A 12,427-nucleotide genomic window follows, 5' to 3' on the forward strand; every position below is an offset into this window, starting at 1 on the left:
TAATTCTAATAGGGGGTTTAGGAGAAGTTGTGGATACACAAATTGCAATAGGTACATCCTAGATTAAGCAATATCAAAGACCATAATTTTGATAAAGGAAGCCCCAAAAATAACTCAGTCGAAGAAATAAAATTCAGGTGCAATACATGTAGTAACATTTTGTGAATAAAATTCTGAGTAAAAGACTTTTTAAAGTTACACATAATTCTGTCATCCGTTTCAGGAGCAGTTACAGATCTTTACAAAAGACAGAAAGACGAACAACAGATGAGCCCTAACCTAAATATCTATCGCTTTGAAAACATTATTTATTAATTGCTGTTTGCTTAATTTCAAGAGAAAAAAAAACAGGAAAAGACAACAAAAACTACTGATGGAATTCCTTCGGACCATGGAAGTAATATTTAAAAGGAATAACAACGTCGTCACTTCAAAGGTTTCATCTGCGTTACCGCCCATCTTTCGATAACTCGTTAATTGGTTTAATATCTGGCATGGAAGTTGATTCTCCGCATGTGATTGATCAAATCACGGACACTTTTCGGTCATTTTCGTGTTCACGGAAAACTACGAACAGACAAGTTTTTGTTGTATATACGTGCGAAGTAACCCGAATAGTCCATTCGTTACATTCCGTTGATGTACGCGTGACTGATAAGAAATCCAGATGCCATTTTACAACCGCGGTATCACAGATAGTAACCAAAGGGTTCTTGACGCTGAGACTATAATTGGATAAAATCATATGACTTTAGTACAAAGCTCTGCAGGCTGTTAATACATGCTTATTAGTCGTTGTTATTCCTTTTAAATATTACTTCCATGTTCAGACAGACACTCAAATACATGGCAGGGTTAGAATAGTTAAATGAGTATTCAATGCTCACTTTTTTAAGGATGTTACCACAAAACAATACTAACCTGATCACAAATTAGGTCCCATTTTTTATCATCATCATATCCCTTGAGTAGTTTGGCTTTGTCTGGTGGCAAGTCCATAGAGGCCTAAAATATAAAATGGTATATATCTATAGGAAATATTTCATATAAATTACCGCTATAGCCAAAGTATATGTACAATCCAATTTAAAGCAAGAACTAATCATGTAGAACTGTACCCACACTGCCACAGTCATCAAATGCCTTTTAAGCAGTGAAGTTGACTATTAGAAAGTAAACAAGAGGCTCCAAATAGCCTGAATCTCTCACCTGTCAAAAGTATATTTTGTACTGCTGATCATTTTTGTGTTCTACAGTTACTACCTACATGTATCTATCAAAGTTTTTGAAAAAATCTGTTATGCTGCTACACCAGGTTATGGAAGGGTTGGTAGCTTCCAAGCATTCTTAACCCTACCACATTCTGTTCATAAATCAGGCCAGTAGTTTCTCATTTGAATTGTTTTAATTGCATGTTTCTTTTGTCAAATCGTGGGAAGTATAATGTAGGTAGATCTTGACATTTTGAGCATTATTATTCTTGTCAGATTTTTTTTAATCTATTATGGTTTTCAAGATATTAGACAACAAATGTATTTTACCCCTATGTTAAATTTTCAGCCATGGTGGCCATGCTAGTTGATTGGAAGGAACAAAAACACAAATTTATAGTATATAACCTGATATAGTCTAAGGATCAATTGGTTCAAGTTTGGTTGAAATTTGTCAAATGGTTTCAAAAGATAATAACAAATTTAAAGATGACAGAGGATATCAAAGACATGAAAGACAGATGTCAAGTGATGGCAATGCTATTGGACATATGAGCTAAAAATAATTACAACATGTAATGTAGTACTGTACAAAACAAGAATACATGCATATGTGCATGTAGTTTATTCAAATTTTTTTTCATATACATAATAATATTTTAAAGAGTTGTTTTAACTTTATGTATGGGAAATAGGAAATAAAACATTCTCTCAATATGAGTGTGAATACTTATGACTGGATTTCCTCAATATGAGTGTGAATACTTATGACTAGGGAATGACCTTATAATAAGCAGCTATAGGACTGTTTTATTACATATAAAAGGAAACAGTTTGTTTATACATAAAAGCTTCCTTTTGTACTAAGAATCAATGAAACAGACAGTACAGAATACTTAATTCATTTTCCATTCCATATATCATAACATTCTATGCGTCACAAAAACTTTAAAATAAATTAGAATGACAAAAAATATGTATCACACTAAATGTTAGGACATTTCCACAGGTAAATCAACATCTGTTCAGGTAATTCCAAACTTACTCATATATCATGATGAAATTGTAAAGTTTGTCATACAAATGATTATCTATTTAAAGCAATTACTGATGCTGAGGTGCCTTTTATTAATTGAACTGTAGGCGGAACCATTGATTTCATATACCATATGAAATGTTAACATATTGTTGGACAACTATTTTGATCAAACTTCAAATGTACACATATTTCTACAACTGCATTGTTTTTACATGTTGGAACTTATTAAAGTAAGACACTTTGGAATGTAAGTTCAAAGTGAATACAGTCACATAACAATGTGTTTAAACATAGAAATTGACACTTGAGAGGGCATATTTACATTATCCAGGGAAGACATATGTTTTGTATAGTTTATCTGAAGCCAGCTGGTCAAATCCTCACACTTCTCATGTCTATAATTAGTTCATATCATTACACATCAATCAGAACCCATCAGTGAGTAAACCATGCTAATTACAAGATAGTTATAATAACCATGGGTGACTCACACTGACTTTTTTTATTAATGGATAGTATGTACTTGTAATTAGGTCAGTGATACATTATAGTACTATTGTGATCTATATAGCTTATTACTGACACCCCAAGAGCAATGCAAAACAAAGTTATGTAACAGTCATCTCAGCTTCCTTCCTTTTTTAATATATATATATATGTGTACATTTTTATGATATTAATGACAACTTCAAATAATAGTTCATGGATACATCTGTTCTCATTTACAAGTCTTTTAGATGCAAATTTTGACTTGTATGTCTAAAATAAACTTAAAAGAATTGCCACAACAACTTTATAACCAATCTGATACCAGTTGAGACCTCACAGCTTTATAACCAATCTGATACCAGTTGAGACCTCACAGCTTTATAACCAATCTGATACCAATTGAGACCTCACAGCTTTATAACCAATCTGATACCAGTTGAGACCTCACAGCTTTATAAACAATCTGATACCAGTTGAGACCTCACAGCTTTATAACCAATCCAAAATAAGTTGAGACCTCACAGCTTTATAACCAATCTGATACCAGTTGAGACCTCACAGCTTTATAACCAATCTGAAACCAGTTGAGACCTCACAGTATTATAACCAATCCAATATCAGTTGAGACCTCACATCTTTATAACCAATTTGATACCAGAAGGGGCCTCACAGTATTATAACCAATCCAATATCAGTTGAGACCTCACAGCTTTATAACCAGTCTGATACCAGTTGAGACCTCACACCTTTTAACCAATCTGATACCAGTTGAGACCTCACAGCTTTATAACCAATCTGAAACCAGTTGAGACCTCACAGCTTTATAACCAATCTGAAACCAGTTGAGACCTCACAGTATTATAACCAATCCAATATTAGCTGAGACCTCACAGCTTTATAACCAGTCTGATACCAGTTGAGACCGCACACCTATATAACCAATCTGATACCAGTTGAGACCTCACAGCTTTATAACCAATCTGAAACCAGTTGAGACCTCACAGCTTTTTAACCAATCTGAAACCAGTTGAGACCTCACAGTATTATAACCAATCCAATATATGTTGAGACCTCACAGCTATATAACCGTTCTGATACCAGTTGAGACCTCACAGCTTTATAACCAATCTGATACCAGTTGAGACCTCACAGTATTGTAACCAATCCAACATTAGTTTGGACCTCACAACTTTATAAAAACATTAAATTGTGACAAATCAAGTAGAATCATTTATACAATTATTTAGAGAGAATAAAACAAAGACAAAAAGATTACCTTAGAACTGGAAATATATTTCAGCCATATTGGGTGTCAATTAGAGACTTCGAATGGACTTTGTATGAGATGGAACATTTTGTTTTTACCTTTAGTTAAATGTAGTTTTACTCCAAAATCAATGAGCACTTCAAACTTAATATATCACTGTATTTTCATGAACTTACAATGTAATATTTTGATCTTAGAAAAAAAGGATGAAAATGTCGCATGACCTTCAACTTTATCAATCACGAGAAGTGTACACTGCATCATGCTGCTAAGATTGTCAAACTTGATTCTAGAAAGGAATGAGGGCACACAGGTCAGTGTGACACTGATTTTTTGGGCTAAAACAAGGGTAGGGTTTGAAATAACTAAAAAAAAGTCATATTGTTATTACAAAAACTACTGTACATGTACATTAATGATCATTAAAACCAAAAATCATTATAATATTTTTGTCTATAGACAACTGAACCAGTTAATTTGTGATTGTCAAATCTGTTTCCCCTGGGTATGAATGACGAAGCAATAATAAATTCATTTACTAACAGAATCAATTTAGACTGAAATAGTTCATGGAACAGCCTGTCTAGGAAAATAAGAACATTCAATGGTGTCGTGATACAGTTCTGATTGATGTATATGTGTAATAATAAAATGCTCCACTGGGCGCAGCTTGATACGACCGCAGAGGTCGAACCCTGAACAGTTGGGGCACGTATGGACACAACATTCAAGCTTGGATTGTGATTAAATATTTGACACAGCATAGGTTTCTGATACAGAATGAATGTGGTCTAAAAACTTCAAAAATTTTAATTTACCTATTCAAACCATATCATTATTATTTGCTTTTATATATAAATAAGAAATAACCAATTTAAAATGGAAATATTAAAGAAAAAAAAAGAAAAAAAAAATCCCCCCTCAAAGTTTTTGAACCCCCTTATGATTCATCACCCCCAAACTCAATCCCAGCCTTCCCTTTGTGGTATGGTACCTTGCAGTACAATTTCAGAGAGATCTGTACACTTGAACACATGTTATTGTCTGGAAACTAGAAAAATGCTTGTTTTTTGGCCCCAAATTCCTAAAAGTTTAAGGCAATTACCCCCAAACTCAAACCCAGCTTTCTCTTTGTGATATGGAACCTTGTAGTACAATTTCATAAAGATCCATACACTTACACACAAGTAATTGTCCTGAAACTAAAAAAATGCTTGTTTTTTTGCCCCTTTTGGCCCCTAATTCCTAAAATTTTGAGGCAATTACCCCCAAAATCAATCCCAGCCTTCCCTTTGTGGTATGGTACCTTGCAGTACAATTTCAGAGAGATCCGTACACTTGAACACAAGTTATTGTCTGGAAACTAGAAAAATGCTGGTTTTTTGGCCCCTTTTGGCCCCAAATTCCTAAACGTTTAGGGAAATTACCCCCAAACTCAAACCCAGCTTTTCCTTTGTGATATGGAACCTTGTAGTACAATTTCATAAAGATCCATACACTTACACACAAGTTATTGTCCTGAAACTAAAAAATGCTTGGTTTTTTGCCCCTTTTTGGCCCCTTATTCCTAAAATTTTGAGGCAATTACACCCAAACTCAATCCCAGCCTTCCCTATGTGGTATGGTACCTTGCAGTACAATTTCAGAGAGATTCGTACACTTGAACACAAGTTATTGTCTGGAAACTAGAAAAATGCTTATTTTTGGCCCCTTATTCCTAAACGTTTTGGGCAATTACCCCCAAACTCAATTCCAGCTTTCCCTTTGTGATATGGAACCTTGTAGTACAATTTCCGAAAGATCCATACACTTACACACAAGTTATTTTCATGAAACTAGGAAAATGCTTGTTTTTTGCCCCTTTTTTGGCCCTTAAATCCTAAAATTTGGAGGCAATTACCCCCATAATCAATCCCAGCATTCCCTTTCTGATATGGAACCTTGTTGTACAATGTCAGAGCGATCCATACACTAACACACAAGTTATGTCTGGAAGTTACAAAAATGCTTATTTTTGGCCCCTTTTTGGCCCCTAATTCCTTAACTGTTGGTACCATAACCCCCAAAATCAATCCCAACCTTCCTTTTGTGGTATTGAACCTTATGGTAAAATTTCATAGAGATCCATTCACTTAAACTAAAGTTAGAGTGTGAAAACCAATGTGTCTTCGGACGACGACGACAATGTCATACCAATATACGACCGCAAAATTTTTTTGCGGTCGTATAAAAATTGGATGATGTAAAGACAACATCATGGCTTTAAACAATAATCCATGGCCACAGAACTTACATATAGCCTTACATCAAATGGTTCATTACATTTCTTGTTGATTTGATGACAGGGTCTTTGAACCTTACTTATCATACATGTACATGTAGTATGGAGATATGACAAAGTCAATCTCATGCCAAAGTAAACCAAGATTATCATCTGGATGAAGAAATGAAATGGGAGGTGAAATGTTTATTATGTATTTAAGATTCTGTGAAAGTTTCATAAAATTCTATTCTTAGGGGTTAAAGTTGCAGATATAAAGGAGGGATGAAAGAGAAAACAGACAAACTCCCTCATCTCTACAAATTTGTACATACATTTAGTACATCAACCCCCTGCTTCAGATAAAGCAAGGGGTATAATAATAATAAAAGCCCACTGATATATGTAAAGACACTGTGATAAGCATATATAATTTTCTTTCAATATGGACAAATTTTCACTAAGACCAACAAAAAATATATGGTTGTTTCCTGCCTCCCGACCTTACCTGTCTCATACCCTCTGACCCTAATTTTTAGTCATTTTTTTTTCATTCTGTTTATAGCTATATAAAAAACATTATCAAAAGCAAAAATAAATATAATAATTATTCAACCTAAACAGACATTTGTAGGTGTCTTTGCAATATCAAAACACATTTGGAGATGTCGGGATAAATGTCAATCACGTGCACTGACTCAGGCAATTATCAAATCAAAATAGTGTATCTACACATGTAGCATTATTCTCTCCTAAAATGCTCAGAAATACTTGTTTTTATCATCTTGGAAGCAGGAAACAAACAATTTTTATTTGTTTGGCCTTAAATATTGGTAGTTTGTAGATATATTGTATGTTAAATAACAATCCCTTTTTGGATATCAGTTGAGGCACTTTCCTGATTTGGCTGCCCACAGATTCCTTAATTATGACGACAAAAAAGTCTGGAAAATTTTAATAAAACAATGCATTAAACACAGACAGCAGCATTCTGTACACTGCCTGAAGCAGGTAAGACCTGAAAGTAAACATATTTTCCTTTCGGCTTAGTTAATTATTTTTTAAACCTTAAATAGTCATAGATTCACTATGAAAAATCATTCTTCTTGAGACCCATCATACTGTTATTATTTTAAGTTTTTGTCACATGATTGATATTATATAAAGAACAGAATTTTCTGACGCCTTTGACACTATCCTTACATACATGTACACAAAATATAAAAACATTTAGGATTTTTCCTTTACAATTTTTTCATATATGCAAATTACAAAAACATCATCACTTAGGCGAGAAAATATAATGACAGGTCTCAAAGCAACAGTATTTCCTTCATTTACAAAAAGAATCTATAACTACTCTTAAAAGGTTTTCTAAAAATTTAACAGTACATGTACATACTTACTTTCAGTGTAACCTGCTTGAAGTGTATCAGAGTTGGCAAAACTTCATTTTTATCTGTCAGACCAAGGACTGACAGAAAGCAAACTTTTGCTGGTCCTTCCAAAAATTTGATGGTCCTTCATTTTTTGGGGAAATTATAACCTAATTTTCCTTATGGTGGAAAACATCAGAAAATGAAATTAAGATACAAAAAGAACCATTTTAGAGACATACAAATATGTATGTTAAGAGTTAAAGGGTATCCTTTTCAAAAATCTTCAGGGCTCACCCGGCTGTACATGTACATTGTAGATCAGAATTTTAATATACTTTTTGAAAAATATTGTTTCAATACAGAAAAATCGTGTATTCACCGAGTCCAGTTCCACTATTTATATAATATTTGTCATTTGCAATTTGCAATTTGTCAATGAATAAAATGAACATGGTTTTGGCCAAACAGTCATTCACGAATTTCTAGTAAATAAGTAGCAATTACAAAATGTACAACAAATAATTTGTTGCCAAAAGGTTTATAAAGAAATCCTCACAAAAAACTATATGGTTCAATTCTGAAATCATGTACACAGTTGTTCATGACTTTATCAATGTTAAAGTCCTTCAATGTATTGCTGCCGTTAGCATTTTCATATGCCTATGACGAAGGTAACCCGCCACGCTGCCGTTGAAAATACTTCAACTGGTTCTATGGTTATGATTTCTGACCACAATACATGTAACTAAAATGATTTGACAAACTACCAACGTTGATGGAACAAACCAAAATGACTCTTTTTATCTGTACAAAACAATCGGACAACAAACCTTCTCAGACATGAAAAAGGCCGACCTGGTGAAATTTGGCAGTCAGGACTGACAATTTTCATGAAGTCTAGTATACGGAATGATGCTGTCTGTTTGAAATGTACTGGTACAATGTTTGATAGCTCTTGTGACAAAGCTCTAAACTCAGAATCCCAAAAGAAATTAAATCTTAATATGATCCATGCAACAAATGAACAAAAGAGCTATTAAACATTATCAATACTGTGAGATTGGGGGTGTTGTATAATGTATTTAGAATGTAGTTACATGTAGGTTGAAGGTTAGTCCAAATAATTATGACTTCTTTTAAAGCTATTTTAATTTTTTGCTGTGACGCCTCATAGAACGGTCGTAAGAAGGAGTCACAGACTAAAATTAAAATAGCCTTTCAAGACATCATAATTATTTGGACTAGTTTTAGGTGTGCTCTTCATAACAAATCTTGTGTCATATTATTCTGGACTAATTGTGTTCTATGTCCCATGTAATAAAGCCCTAGAGATTTCACAAGGTACCCACATAGACAGAGATTGTGTATAATATAAACTGTGACTTAATAATTCATGAATCCTTACCAAGACTTTAGTGAACCTTCGCTCCAACTCCATTGAGTCAGGCATGGGTAGACGAATAGGCATGGCTGTATTCCTGAGATCGTGGTGTCCTTTGTATTCATGGGTACTTTCTGAATTTCCCATAGTTTGTAAACTAGCTTCTACACAAACCCGTCCGGAATCCGGAGGGTCATCTTTGCCTTGTTGACAGAGTTCTGCTTGAACAAAAATGGCTCAAAATCATGAGTAACATAAATAACGATAAGTAAGCACAGGTTACATGTAAGTGTGTTTTAATTTCCTATGATGCCATTAATGTATTGCTTTGTCATAATCTTTTTATATTGTCATAAAGTTCTAAACAATCAACTTCATTCTTTGACAGGAAGGGAGCAGCATTATTAGATCATCGTGATATCTCGCGAGAATTTTCATCTGTATCAAAAGTCTGCGTCATCCAGATGTTTCTCGGGACTATCTCAAAGTAATTCAATAACTAAAAGCTTCTGCAATGCGTGTAGCTAGACTTTTTAGATTTTAGTATGATTAACTTTTACTATACAACAATAACATGATTTTTTATATGAAATGATAAAATTCTCGGAGATCCTAAAGAGGTATCAGAAATGTTCAACATTTTTCATAAATGGAGCTAAAGATTTAGGAGACAAAAACATTAAAATAAACAGAAATCATTCAAGTATTATAAAAATCGAAGAAAAGAAAAACTGTTTAAAATGAACTGATTTTCAAACCTGTAACAGTAGAGTTTGTGAGTAGACAAATAAATTAGATTAAACATAAGAAAAGAATATTGATATGTCACTATTTCACCAAAAATTTACGATTTACGTTTACTAAAATATGGTCTGTCAAAAAAATCTCAAAAATTATGACAAAGTTATTTGAAAAACAGACAAAACAACGTATTAAAATTGAAAGTTCGTACAGTGAATGGCAGAAGAGAATGGGATCAGATATTTAAAGGTGTACCACAAGACTTAATGTCAATTCTTGGTCCAGTTCTTTTCATTGTTTTCAAAAATGACAAATTTCTTTTTGAACAAATATGCATATAGTGATTATGATATAGACGAGGTTATTGATATTTTAAAAACTGATAGTTTTTCGATGAATTTAATGAAGGCTAATCAGTCATATATCTGAAATATGTTAAAACGCATCAAGACAATTAAATATTCTAAAACGATTAGGCAATTATTTAAAGAGGCTATTCCTAACTATCCTACTGCCTGTCGTTACTTTTATTTTGGCATTGCAAACGTCATGTCTTCTTTGACTGTCCATGGCGTTAAAACACTAAATCCCTGCCTGGGATGTGTTTTAATTGATTTTAGTCTCTGATTCATGATTTCTTATTATTAATTGTTTTTGGCTTTTAATTAGTTTTAGTAACTGCGAGTACTCTCAAATCGTACTTTCGTGTTAATTTGACCTGTTGACACAATTTGTAATGCATTTTTTTATTCAATGTTTACTTATTTGTGTTATATCTCGTCTTACTATTTTTAATATGTACCACCTTTGATAAGTATTTAGTGTGACGAAAAAAAAAATTTAACTTCTGTACTCATACCATGAATAACTAATTTATTTTGTAAAAATGTTTCTGTACTCCTAACAACAAAATTATTATATTTATTTTTAACTGTGTACGTTACTTTATTTAACGCCATTTTGTCCTAGGTTAAAGTTGTCTTTTTGACATTGACACATCTTTTTTATTTATATTGTGTCATAGATCAAACTTATTCGTTCAGTGCATATTTACTTGTTTTTGTGTATTGTCTTTTTGATCATATTAAGCCATTTCAAATGATATTTTATTGCGTGTTGTTTTATGTTGTAATGTTATACCACTGTTTCATGTTAGGGTGAAGGTTGGCGCCTGTTAAAACTTTTAAACCCGCTGCATTTTTATGCACCTGTCCTAAGTCAGGAGCCTTTTGTTCAGTGGTTGTCGTTTGTTGGTGTGGTTCATAAGTGTTTCAAACTCGTTTCTCGTTTTTTTATATAGATTAGACCGTTGGTTTTCCTGTTTGAATTGTTTTACACTGGTCTTTTTTGGGACCCTTTATAGCTTGCTGTTCGATGTGAGCCAAGGCTCCGTGTTGAAGGCCGTACTTTGACCTATAATTTTTTACTTTTTACACATTGTGACTTGGATGGATAGTTGTCTCATTGGCACTCATACCACATCTTCATATTTATTGGCAGGATAACAGCATACTATTCATTCATACTCTCAAATTTTAACTATAATAACTGGCCAGTAATTTAGCACTACTGTAACGAAAAAAATCTTTTTTAATGGAAAAAAATCAAGAAAGAGCTCTTAGATTCATCTCTGAAGATATATATGGTAGTTCATACGAAAAACTGCTAGAATAATAAAGATTGCCTTCTTTAAAAATAAGGAGAATATAAACTATTGCAACAAAAACAATTTAATTAATTCATAAAAAAGTCCAAGTTATCTTCATGATTTGAATAATATTAAAATTCAGAACTATAATTTTAAATCACAGGAAACAGCAGTATACTCCCGAGAGTCAGAACTACCAGGTATGTTCTAAAATCGTTTCGATATTACCATTGTCGCGTAGAAACATAAGGCTTTTAAATTGTGAAAAAAACCTTTTCAGTCCTGAATTGGGCCGGAAGACTGTTTAACAAAGTAGCAGATGCAAATCAGTGAAGTTTTTCTACCAACCTGTTGATTTTACATGGGTAGTATCCAGAATATTATATACCTAAGTTACATGTTCATGTTACAGACACCTGTTAAATTAATTTTAGAATAGTATTAAAAGTTTCAATTGCCATTGTTTTCGATATCGTGTCAGAAAACATGCTAGAATGTGATAGAAAGTAATATGTCAAGTTGGATGAGAGAAATGTAAAAAATAGAAGTATGAAATTTTTAGAACAGAAAATCAAAACTTATATTTCGTGTTCCAATATCTAAAAAAAGTAAACAGTACCCAGATAAACAGTACCCAACAATCAATTCAAATTATTTATTATTTTTGCTCAGACGTCTTCTTCCTGCACAAAATATGGTTTATAGAACAATATCCTCAATAGTCCATACGGATCAATTTAAAATTAACATATTCACATTAAAATTGTTCAAAAATTAAAATTTGGATAAATCCTACACCGGAAAACGTTGCACATGCACAAACACTATTAACCAGAATGTAACGTCACAGTACCCAAGTTACTGGTTTTCGTAGAGACTCAAATAATTGTATTTTTATGATTTGGCACTATGCACGTCTTTCAACATATGGATAAATATTATAAGCTACACAGTGCGCTAGTGACCTAATACGATAAAGAAATAACAGTGGCGGATCCAGAACTTTTTATAA

The 12,427-nt window shown here is 32.9% G+C and overlaps 1 protein-coding gene across 1 annotated transcript in view; it reads right to left on the minus strand.

Annotated features, from left to right (window-relative positions):
• The window catches only part of LOC127731080 (formin-like protein 3), an 85,109-nt gene that overhangs the window by 57,128 nt on the left and 15,554 nt on the right, over positions 1-12,427 (minus strand). The window contains exons 3-4 of the mRNA XM_052239941.1: positions 9,051-9,244; positions 922-1,005 (exon numbers count right to left, since the gene is read on the minus strand). Of these exons, the coding sequence (XP_052095901.1) occupies positions 922-1,005; positions 9,051-9,244 (278 nt within the window). The remainder of the gene's footprint in view (positions 1-921; positions 1,006-9,050; positions 9,245-12,427) is intronic.

The sequence above is a fragment of the Mytilus californianus genome, unplaced genomic scaffold (genome assembly GCF_021869535.1).
Source record: "Mytilus californianus isolate M0D057914Y unplaced genomic scaffold, xbMytCali1.0.p SCAF_2, whole genome shotgun sequence".
Taxonomy (NCBI): Eukaryota; Metazoa; Mollusca; class Bivalvia; order Mytilida; family Mytilidae; genus Mytilus; species Mytilus californianus.